Here is a 12,450-nt window from a genome sequence, read left to right as displayed (position 1 = left end):
AACAAGTCTGGGCTTGGCTCCTGCGGCTTGTGCAGAAGTGAGGCCTCTACCTCTTGGAGAGGCCAGTGTTGCCAGCACAGAGCTGGATAGATACACACAGGGAGCAGTCTGGAAGAGCAACAGTACAGGAGCATTTCCCTGGAAGGCAGAAGACCCTGAGTCCTGGCTGTTCTGCACCCTTTGGAAAAGTCATTTTAAATTCCTGAGCTTTAGTTTCCTCAGCTATAAGATGACAACAACAATGTTGTTAGGTGCCATCAAGTCGATTCCGACCCTATAGGACAGAGTAGAACTGCCCCATAGGGTTTTCTAGGCTGTAATCTTTATGGGAGCAGATTGCCAGGTCTTTTCTCCCATGGAGCTGCTGTGTGGGTTTGAACCAATGACCTTTTGGTTAGCAGCTGAACGCTTAACTTTGTGCCGCCAGGGCTCCTCACAACAACAATAATAATGCCTAATTCACAGGCTCATTGTGAGAGTTAAACAGAATGGGGGTTGTAAAAAGCATTTCATAACACTATAAAATCTAATACATATGTAAGATGCTATCATCCTAGTCATCCTGATTGTTATGGTTATTCCCATGCTTGGTATGACTTCTGGTAGTCTGTGTGAGGTAAGGAAGTTCAGAATCCGCCCATTACCTACTCAGTCAACTTGGAGAAGTCAGAGGAAGGAGAAGGAAGGGGGCTGTCTGCATAGGCCACCCTGTCCCCTGGCTTCTCTGGGTGGAGAAGGGGTGAGGCCGTGGCAGGGCCATGGGAGCCTGGGGACATTCAGGCAGACTGGGGCCAGCTAGGGAGCATCCTTGGAAGAAGGCAACATGGGGGCCACCCCACCTCTCTGAACCTTGGCTTCCTCAGCAGAAAAATGGGCAAGAGAGGGTGCACCTGCCTCACTGACCACCCTGAGCACAGTGAGGTTAAGAGAGAGTGGCTTCAAAAGGGCTTTGTCAGTGACCCACATATATGAAATATCTAGAATAGGCAGGTGTAAAGAGACCAAAAGGAGCCCTGGTGGCACAGTGGTTAAAGCACTTTACGGCTAACTGAAAGGTTGGCGGTTCGAACCCACTAGCCGATCCATGGAAGAAGGATGTGGCAGTCTGCTTCCATAAAGATTATAGCCTTGGAAACCCTATGGGGCAGTTCTAACCTGTCCTATAGGGTTGCTGTGAGTTGACATTGACTCAATGGCACACAACAACAACACAGAGATCAAGTTTACTAGCGGTTACCAGGAGTTGGCAGGAGGGAGAGGAAAAGGGGAACTCATTGCTTAGAGGACACTGAGTTTCTGTTAAGGGTGATGGAAAAATTTGGAAACGGGTAATGGTGATGGTTAAACAACATGATGAACGTAATTAATGTCACTAAATGGTACACGTGAAGATTGTTGAATTGGCAAATGTTTTGTTACATACATGTTTACCACAATGAGAAAAAAAGTACTTCATCAGTGGAAAAGTTCTCCCAGATAAAGGGATTGATATTGCTGTTACCAATAATAAAAGACCATGATGTACGAGGCGTCCACGGGGAGCCCCTGGAGAAGGGAGGTAATGGCAGGCCCGATTTGTTAAGACCGTGCCAGGCACTGTGCCGCATTTTACATGCACCTTCTCCCTCTCACGTCCGCCCGGTGGGAAGTCTTGTCATTCACATCTACAGATGAAGAAACTCAGACAGGAAAAGGCTAAACATCCTGCCCGACATCCCAAAGCTGAGTGAGTGGCTCAGGTGGGGATTTTAACCCAGATCTGGGCCTCAGGGAGATGCCCTAACACCCCTGATTTGCAGTCCAGACTTAAGAAAGAAAATAACAATGATTAAGGCAAGCGTGGGTGTGCCCCGAGAGCTACAGCGCTGAGGGCCTGAGAAATTGCGGGTTATGGTACAAGTACCTGCCTGGCACTGCTCCCCTCTTAGCCTGGGCCCTGCCCTGCCTGCCCCAGAGCCACCACTGAGAACCCGCCCCGTGCCCTCTGACCCCCAGGAAGGGATGCCCTGTCCTCCTGTGAAGCTGGGGCATCCTGGGATGGGGATGTGGCCCAACTAGAGGAGGATTTGCCTCCCCTCAGGCTAAGCTTCCGCCTGCAACTCCCACGCAGGTTCCTGAGCTCCTCGGAGCAAAGCCAGCATATGTTTGCTCCGATGGCCTCCAGCAAGGGCTGAGGAAGGAAGCCAAGCCAAGTGTTTATTTGGAACGCTGTAAACTTACAGTCACAGCCTGCCAGGCAGGTTCTGATCCCTCTCACCTTTTGCTGTGAAAACCACCTGGCCACCGAGGGATGCTCCAGAACTGGGCGCAGGTGTGGCCAGATCGACAGGGTGTGGGATGAGGTGATCTGGTTCCAGGGGCCTGGCTGCCTCTGGGAGCCCTACAGGCATCTCACGAGTGTCCCCACTGTCCTTCCCCCTCCTTCCTTCTGTCCTGCAGAGTGGAGAGGCATCCTTGTTTGAGGTGAACATCCGCTACATCGGAGGACTCCTCTCAGCCTTCTACCTGACAGGAGAAGAGGTGAGTGGACCCTCACGACCACAGGGTTACAGCTCCTGGACCGTCCAGGCTGAAGAGGGCTTTGGAGGTCATCCAGTCCCAGCCCCTCATTTCACCGCTGAGAAAATAGCAGTTCAAGAGGCAGGAGATTTACCCAGCTACCACGTCCTACCCAGACTTCTCAAGGACCTGTTCTCCACCTGAAGACGCTTCCGACTTTTCTCTCTGATGCCTCAGTTCTGCTTACCAGTGAGCCGACTGTCTCCCACCAAAACCAAACCAAACCCGCTGCCGTCGAGTCGATTCCAACTCACAGCAACCCTATAGGACAGAGTAGAACTGCCCCATAGGGTCTCCAAGGCTGTAATCTTTATGGAAGCAGATGGCCACATCTTTCTCCCGCGAAGTGGCTGCTGCATTCGAACTGCCAACCTTTCAGTTAGTAGCTGAGCGCCACCAGGGCTCCTCTGTCTCCCACAGTAGGTAGTAAATCCTCTGAGGACAGCACTGTGTCCACTCACCATCCACTTAGCTCCTCACACAGCACCCAGCTGACCTCTGGGCTCAGTAGTGCCTGTGGAGCAACTGGGCTGGTTTTCGCAAGTGTTGACTCTGGGACTGATGACGCCAAGATCATTATTTCACCGTTTCCATCCCCTAGGCCCCTCAGCTTTGTAGTACCACAGCCATCCCTTTTTTTTTTTTTTTTTTAATTGTTGTGCTTTAAGTGAAAGTTTACAATTCAAGTTAGTCTCTTATACAAAAATTTATACATTATTATGTGACCCTAGTAGCTTTCCCTATACTGTGACAGCACACTCCTTTCCACCTCGGATTTCCTGTGTCCATTCAGCCAGCTCCTGACCCTCTCTGCCTTCTCATCTCGCCTTTGTACAGGAGCTGCCCATTTAGTCTCATGTATCTACTTGAGCTAAGAAGCACACTCTTCACCAGTATCATTTTATGTCTCATAGTCCAGTCTAATCTTTGTCTGATGAGTTGGCCTCGGGAATGGTTTTAGTTTTGGACTAACAGAGAGTCTGGGGGCCATGTCCTCCAGAGTTCCTCGAGTCCCAATCAAACCATTAAGTCTGGTCTTTTTACTAGAATTTGAGTTCTGCACCCCACTTTTCCCCTGTTCCATCAGGGACTCTCTGTTGTGTTCCCTATCAGGGCAGTCATTGGTGGTAGCCAGGCACCATCTAATTCTTCTGGTCTCAGGCTAATGGAGTCTCTGGTTTTCTATGGACCTTTCTGACTCTTGGGCTAATACTTTCCTTGTGTCTTTGGTGTTCTTCATTCTCCTTTGCTCCAGGTGGGTTGGGACGAATTGATGTACCTTAGATGGCCGCTCACTAGCTTTTAAGACCCCAGATGTCACAGCCATCCCTTAATCTTCCCTCCTGCGCCTCTGCCAGCCAGACCCCAGCTCCAGGTCTCGAGGGGCAAAAAACCTAAGGGGGAGATGGGGCAGCCCAAAGCCACCCCACTTCTGCACATAGGCTGTAAGTGTGAAGCCTTAGCCCCAGGTAAGCTGCGTTGGCTTCCACAAGGAGGACCATGGAGTGTGATGAGAAGGCAGAGCCCTGGTCCTGGAGTCAGAAAACCTGGATTTCATTCCTCAGGCCGCACTCAACCTGCCTTGCAGCCTTGGTCAAGTCCCTTCACCCATCACTGGGCTTTACTTCTTCCCCAACATGTTGTTGTTAGTTGTCATTGAGTTGGCTCCAACTCATGACGTCCCCATGTGCAGCAGAAAGAAATGTTGCTGGTCCTGCACCATCTTCATGATCATTGTTATGCTCAAATCCAGTATTGTGGCCATTGTGCATTTTGAGTGCCTTCCAATGTAGGGGGCTCATCTTTCAACACTATATCAGAAAACATTCTATTGTGATCCATAGGGTTTTCACTGGCTAATTTTTAGAAGTAGGTGGCCAGGCCTTTCTTCCTAGTCTTAGTCTGGAAGCTCTGCTGAACACTGTCCACCATGGGTGACCCGTTGGTATTTGAAATACTGGTGGCATAGCTTCCAGCATCATAGCAACATGCAGGCCACCACTGTATGACAAACTGAGAGACGAGTGTTGGTCCCCAATATGATGCTGGTCCTAATAAGTCAAAGAACTGCTGTGGAATAGGATAGGAGGGAAAGGGTTTGATCCAGTCTGAATACTCCAGAACCCATATTCTCATCATAGCAAGAGAATTTTGAAAGTCACAGAGCATCTTCATCTCTTCCTCATAAGTCCATGAAAGCATAGTTGAGTGCATGGTGGTGAGGTTGGCCGAGTCCCCAGGACCTGGTCATTGTCATTTCTACTCCCTATTACTCCAAGGTTCTGCCCCGCTCAGCGAGGCTCTTCCTTTCCTTTCCCTGCACTTCCCTCCTAGCCCTGTGCACACAGAGCCAATCATTATACCTGCCCCCAATGGAGGAGCCGGGGAGGTGAGGAAGGCAAGTCACAGGAAAATCCCTCCTCACCTCCGCCACTGCTCTTTGAGAAAGCCATTTCTACTTCCCTTCAGCTGTTACGACGGCGCAGGCTGAAGTTGAGGGTTTAGAGGCAACAGGCGTGTGCTTTATCTCTCCAGTCGTTTCGGGCTTCTTTCCATCAAGCATAATCTCCTCAGCAGAGATTACTGCTTGTACCAATTTGTCCCCAAATAATTGTAGATGGGAGCCCTCGGCTTTGAGCCACCCAGAGCCTGAATTTCATTTGAAAACCTCAGGACAGGAAAATGACAGATGAAGAAAAAAAAAAAAAAGTCATCCATGTTCTTCCGTGGCGTTTGCCCAGCCTCCAGCTGGTGGTTGTAGATGGATGTAGGTGGGATGCAAGGGCGGGGGAGGGAGGGATGCAGCTCCGAGCTCACAGGGGTTGGTTTGAGGACCAGCAATTCAGGTGGTTCCTCAGACCTGTTGCTCATCCCTTCCTTCTGTCTTGTCTCTGAGGGTGTCCGTGATTCTGAGAACTTGCTTTGAGGTCTCAGTTCCCTAGAAGAGACCATCCACCTGACTTCTCAGGATGAGGCCAAGATAGTGGGATGGGGACAAGTGCCGTTGTGGCTTGAGAAGAAGTTCAGAAAGCTCAAGGAGACACCAAAGTGGTGGCTCCAAGTCCTGGAGACTCATGAGGTCATCAGAGCAGGCCCTGTCTTGCAGCCACCCATCCTGACACCATTCTATCCACTGAATACCTCCACCTGCCAGATTCTGTGCTATGTGCTGTATGTGCATGTCATGTTTGATTCTCACAACAGCCCCATGAGGTGAGTCTTATTACCATTTTGCAGATGAGGAAACCGAGACTTGGAGAGAAGTAACTTGCTCAGGGTCACACAGTCTCTGTGGGCTGCAGTGGGATTTGCATTGAGGGGTTGTGACTCCAGACCCTATGGCCTATCCACCTCATGCCTGGTTGTTGCCCTGCTTCAGCCTGGCCTGTTGTCAACTGTTTGTTACCAGGGCTTGGCCACACTGGCTTGACGCCTCACTCGTCTCTCACAGTAGGTGCCTGTTGAGTAGGTCTTTCCATTCTTAAAATTTCCCACAAATATTTGTGGAGTGAACTTTGAAGGGGGCCTATCTTGGTCATCTCATGCTGCTATAACAGAAATACCACAGGTGGATGGCTTTTAACAAGGAGGAATTTATTCTCTCACAGTCTAGTAGGCTACAAGTCCAAATTCAAGACATCAGCTCCAGGGAAGGCTTTCTCTGTCTGTTGGCTCTGGAGGAAGGTCCTTGTCATCAATCTTCCCCTGGTCGAGGAGCTTCTCAGGCACAGGGACCCCGGGTCCAAAGGAAACGCTCTGCTCCCGGTGCTGCTTTCTTGGTGGTATGAGGTCCCCATGTCTCTCTGCTCACTTCTGTCTTTTATATCTCAAAAGAAATTCGCTTAAGACACTATCTAATCTTGTAGATCTCATCAGTATAACTGCTGCTAATCCGTCTCATTACATCATAGTGATAGGATTTACAACACATAGGGAAATCACATCAGATGACAAAATGGTAGACAATCATACAATACTGGGAATCATGACCTAGCCAAGTTAACAGATATTTTGGGGGGACACAATTCAATCCATAACAGGGCCCCATGTCCCTTCCTGGGCTGAGGCCCTTCTTTGCTTCAGAAGGAGCCTGCAGGAGGAGAGTCACCCTGGCTAGACCAGCCCTACTGAGACTCGACTCCCATGAGAGTAACAAGCATAACCACAGCCACATCACACGGCGTTGTGCAGCACTTCACAGTTTATAAAGCACACTCACTTATATCCATCCTCTCATTTGATTTCCCCAAAAACCCTGTGAAGCAGCCAGGGCAGAGGAGGAAACCGAGGCTCGGAAGCAGCACATGGTGTATCCAAGGTCATGCAGCTGATAGGTGGGAGGACCTGAGCCTCAGCTTTGACTCTCAGCACAGTGCCATTTCCACTCTACAGAATAGAATTCTTGCTTGTTTCTCTCACGTTGTTCTGGAACCACAGCCACTGCTCGCTGCCTTGCTGATGGCTATCTAATGCCATCTCTCTCCATGTTGGAGAGGCAGCTTGGTATCCTGAACAAGAACCACTTATGAGCTCCACAACCTTGGACAAGCCACTTCTCTAAGACTCAATTTTCTCATCCACAAAATGGGTCCACACCTTCCCCACAAGGCTATTGCAAGGATGGAAGATGATGCAGATAAGGCACCCAGTGCACCTAGATATGACCAAGATGAACCATGTGCCTCTGTTCCCAGGGCACAAGTCCTGTCCATGCACACTCGCCCAGCATCCTCCCTGAGGTGGCTGAGACCCTGCAGTGCCAGCCTGGAGCACTGCCTTCTCTAGGGCTTTCCGGATGGGAACTTGTTGGCTGGCAGAAAGGAGCAATTAAGTGGAGTTAGCTCAGAGTCCTCAGGGCAGGAGGGTGACCAGACAGCTGCCTAAGAGAGCCACGCCCACCAGAGTTCTCAAAGCTACAACCCAATTTATAGTACTCTGACACCCTCACTCCCACCCACCTGATTCCCTACACAGCTGCCTCAGCATGTTTCCTTTGCACTTGCTACTCGGAGGGCTCAAAAAGACTTTATTTTTCATCGACACTCGGGAGATCCGCAAACCAGACCACCGTCGTGCTCCAGAAGTGATAACATGTCTCCCACCTGAAGTGGTTGCTTAGGGCTGGCTCTCATCTTCTGAAAAATAAATAACGTTTACTGTGGCCTTGTTTCTATTATAAAAATAAAACAGAAAATAGAAATAAGCCAAAAGAAAAAAAAAAAGTCATCCATGAGCCCATGATGTGTTTCCTTCCCATCCTTTCCTCATGCATGCATATATATATATATATATATATATATATGTATATATATATACACACACACACATATATACCTTGTTGTTGTTAGGTGCCATCGAGTTGGTTCCGACTCTTAACAACCCTGTGTACAACAGAACGAAACTCTTCCCAGTCCAGCACCATCCTCACAATCATTGTTATGCTTGAGCCCATTGTTGAAGCCACTATGTCAGTCCATCTCATGCTGACCCTCTACTTTACCAAGCATAATGTCCTTCTCCAGGGACCAATCCTTCCTGATAATATGTTTGGTTTTCTAACTCCAGGTCTTTGCACATTTCATTATAATACTTTAACTTGTCTTCTCAAGCTGCCATTTGAAATCTTCTGACTAGGAAGAAGGACCTGGTGGTCTACTTTTGAAAAAATTGGCCAGTGAAAACTTTATAAATAGCAACAGAACATTGTCTGATATAGTGCCAGAAAAGGAGCCCCTCAGGTTGGAAGGCACTCAAGATACAACTGGGGAAGAGCTGTCTCCTCAAAGTAGAGTCAACCTTAATGACATGGATGGAGTAAAGCTTTCAGGACCTTCATTTGCTGATGTAGCATGACTTAGAAGAAACAGCTGCAAACATTTATTAATTGGAATGTGAAATGTACGAAATATGAATCTAGGAAAATTGGAAGTGGTCAAAAATGAAATGGAACGCATAAAGATCAATATCCTAGGCATTAGTGAGCAGAAATGGAGTGAGCGGTATTGGCCATTTGGAATCGGACAATCATATGACAAACTGAAGAGGAATTGCCTCGCATTCATTGTCAAAAAGAACTTTTCAAGATCTATCCTGAAGTACAACACTGTCAGTGATAGGATAATATCCACATGCCTACAAGGAAAACCAGTTAACATGACTATTATTCAAATTTATGTACCAACCACTAAGGCCAAAGATGAAGAAATTGAAGTTTTTACTAACTTCTGCATGCTGAAATTGATCAAGCATGCAATCAAATGTATTGATAATTACTGGTGACAGGAATGTGAAAGTTGGAAACAAGAAGGATCAGTAGTTGGAAAATATGGCCTTGGTGATAGAAATGACACCAGAGATCGCATGATAGAATTTTGCAAGGCCAACGACTTCTTCATTGCAAATACCTTTTTTCACCAACATAAATGGCAACTGTACACGTGGACCTCGCTGGGTAGAATACACAGCAATCAAATTGACTACATTTGTGGAAAGAGACGATAGAGAAGCTCAATGTCATCGGTCAGAACATGGCCAGGGGCCAACTGCGGAACAGAGCATCAGTTGCTCATAAGCAAGTTCAAGTGGAAGCTGAAGAAAATTAAAACAATTCCACAAGAGCCAAATACAACCTTGAGTATATCCCACCTAAATTTAGAGACCATCTCAAGAATAGATTTGATGCATTGAACACTAATGATGGAAGACCAGACAGGTTGTGGAATGACATCAAGAACATCATACATGATGAAAGCAAAAGGTTATTAAAAAGACAGGAAAGAAAGAAAAGACCAAAATGGATATCAGAAGGGATTCTGAAACCTGCTCTTGAGTGTAGAACAGCTAAAGCCAATAGAAGAAATGATGAAGTGAAAGAGCTAAACAGAAGATTTCAAGGGTGGCTTGAGTAGACAGAGTAAAGTATTATTATAATGAAGTGTGCAAAGACCTGGAGTTAGAAAACCAAAAGGGAAGAATATACTCAGCATTTCTCAAGCTGAATGAACTGAAGAAAAAATTTAAGCCTTGAGTTGCAGTATTGAAGGGTGCTATGGGTAAAATACTGAATGACAGGAAACATCAAAAGAAGATGGAAGGAATACACAGAGTCACTGTACCAAAAAGAATCGGTCAACGTTCAGCCATTTCAGGAGGTAGCATATGATTAAGAACTGATGGTACTGAAGGAGGAAGTCCAAGCTTCACTGAAGGCATTGGCAAAAAACAAAGCTTCAGGAATTGGCAGAATACCAACTGAGATGTTTCAACAAAGGATGCCCCACTGGAGGTGCTCACTCGTCTATGCCAAGAATTTAGAAGACAAGCTACCTGGCTAACCGACTGCAAGAGATCCATATTTGTGCCCATTCCAAAGAAAGATACTCCAAGAGAATGGGGACATTATCGAACAATATCATTATTATCAGGAGCCCTGGCAGTGCAGTGGTTAAGCATTCGGCTGCTAACCAAAAGGTCAGCAGATCAAATCCATCACCCGCTCCTTGGAAACCCTGTGGAGTAGTTCTGCTCCACCCTATAGGGTTGCCATGACTCAGAATCAACTCAATGGATTGGGTTTGGGGTTTTTCTATCATTAATATCACATGAAAATAAAATTTTGCTGGAGATAATTCAAAAGCAGTTGCAGCAGTACGTCAACAGGGAACTGCCAGAAATTCAAGCCAGATTCAGAAGAGGATGTGGAACAAGGGATGTCATTGCTGATGTCAGATGAATCTTGGCTGAAAGCAGAGACTACCAGAAATATGTTTACCTGGGTTTTACTGACTATGAAACGACATTCAACTATGTGGATCATAACAAATTATGGATAACATTGCGAAGAATTGGGATTCCAGAACACTTAATTGTGCTCATGTGGAACCTGTACATAGACCAAGAAGCAATCATTTTGAATAGGACAAGGAGATACTGTTTAAAATCAGAAAAGGTGTGTGTCAGGGTTGTATATGCTTTCACCGTACTTACTCAATCTGTATGCCAAGCAAATAATCCAAGAAGCTGGACTATATGAAGAAGAATGCAGCATAAGGATTGGAGGAAGACTCATTAACAACCTGTGATATGCAGATGACACAACCTTGCTTGCTGAAAGTGAAGAGGACTTGAAGCACTTAGTGATGAAGATCAGAGATTATAACTTTCAGTATGGATTGCACCTCAATATAAAGAAAACAAAAATCCTCACAACTGGACCAATAAGCAACGTCATGATAAACAGAGAAAATATTGAAGTCAAGGATTTCATTTTACTTGGGTCTACAATTAATGCACATGGAAGCAGCCATGAAGAAATCACACAACATATCGCACTGGGCAAATCTGTTGCAAAAGATCTCTTTAAAGTGTTTAAAAAAAAAAAAAAAAGCAAAGATGTCGCTTGGAGGACTAAGGTGTGCCTGACCCAAGCCATATTTTTAATTTGCCTCACATGCATGCAAAAGCTGGACAGTAAATAATGAAGACTGAAGAAGAATTGATGCCTTTGAATTATGGCGTTGATGAAGAATACTGAATATACTGTGGACTGCCAGAAGAATGAACAGATCTGTCTTGGAAAAAGTACAGCCAGAATGTTCCTTTGGGGACAGAGTAGCAGGGGCAGAGGTCTGGGGACCATGCTTTCAGGGGACATCTAGGTCAACTGGCATAACGAAGTTTATTAAAATGTTCTGCATCCTAGTTTGGTGAGTGGCATCTGGGGTCTTAAAAGCTTGCAAGCAGCCATCTAAGATGCATCAGTTGGTCCCAACCCATCTGAAGTAAAGGAGAATGAAGAACACCAAAAGTCACAAGGAAGTATTAGCCCAAGAGACAGAAAGGGCCACATAAACCAGAGACTGCATCAGCCTGAGACCAGAAGAACTAGATGGTGCCTGGCTACCACCAGTGACGGCCCTGACAGGGAATACAACAGAGAGTCCCTGATGGAGCAGGAGAAAAGTAGGGTGCAGAACTCAAATTCTAGTAAAAAGACCAGACTTAATGGTCTCACTGAGACTGGAGGAGCCCCAGAAAGCATGGCCCCCGGACTCTCTGTAAACCCAGTACTAAAACCATTCCCGAGGCCAACTCTTCAAAGATTAGTCTGGACTGTGGGACATAAAATGAAAACTTGTGAAGAGTGTGCCTCTTAGCTGAAGTAGATACATGAGTCTAAACGGGCAGCTCCTGTCCAGAGGTGGGATGAGAAGGCAGAGAGTGTTAGGAGCTGGTTGAATGGACACGGGAAATCAGGAGTGGAAAGGAGGAATGTGCTGTAACAGTAAAGGGAGAGCAATTAGGGTCACATAACAATGTATGTATAAGTTCTTGTGTGAGAGACTAACTTGAATTGTAAACTTTCACTTAAAGCACAACAATAAAATTAAAAAATTCCACAGAATGCTCCTTTGAAGCAAGGATGGCAAGACTTTGTCTCGTGTACTTTGGACATGTTATCAGGAGGGACCAGTCCCTGGAGGACATCATGCTTGGTAAAGTGGAGGGTCAGCAAGAAAGAGGAAGACGCTTGACAGTGGCTGCAACAGTGGGCTCAAACATAGCAACGATTTTGAGGATGGTGCAGGACCGGGCAGTGTTTCATTCTGTTGTGCACAGGGTCACTATGAGTCGGAACTGACTTGACATCACCTAACAACAACAGCAACAGAATAAATAGCCATAAAGTTAAGTCTTTATTTTATTATTTCCTTAGAATAAATTCCTAGGAGGGAAACTGCTGAATGAGAAGGTCATGGGCCCTTTTGAGTTAATCAGGCATCTCAGATGAACAGTTTAAGGGGTCAGAGTCTCGTGAGGAGCCCTGAGACTTGGGACCTCTTTATGGTTCCCCTGATATTGTGTGTATGGCTTGGGATAAGCCATTCACCC

General features: G+C 46.5%; 1 protein-coding gene across 1 annotated transcript in view; it reads left to right on the top strand.

Annotated features, from left to right (window-relative positions):
* Positions 1–12,450, top strand: part of MAN1C1 (mannosidase alpha class 1C member 1) — a 168,575-nt gene that overhangs the window by 121,877 nt on the left and 34,248 nt on the right. The window contains exon 4 of the mRNA XM_004377098.2: positions 2,440–2,520. Coding sequence (XP_004377155.1) covers positions 2,440–2,520 — 81 coding nt within the window. The remainder of the gene's footprint in view (positions 1–2,439; positions 2,521–12,450) is intronic.

Source organism: Trichechus manatus, unplaced genomic scaffold, assembly GCF_000243295.1.
Source record: "Trichechus manatus latirostris isolate Lorelei unplaced genomic scaffold, TriManLat1.0 scaffold00048, whole genome shotgun sequence".
Taxonomy (NCBI): Eukaryota; Metazoa; Chordata; class Mammalia; order Sirenia; family Trichechidae; genus Trichechus; species Trichechus manatus.
Note: the sequence above shows the minus strand (reverse complement) of the source record. Positions and strands in the feature narration are given on the sequence as shown.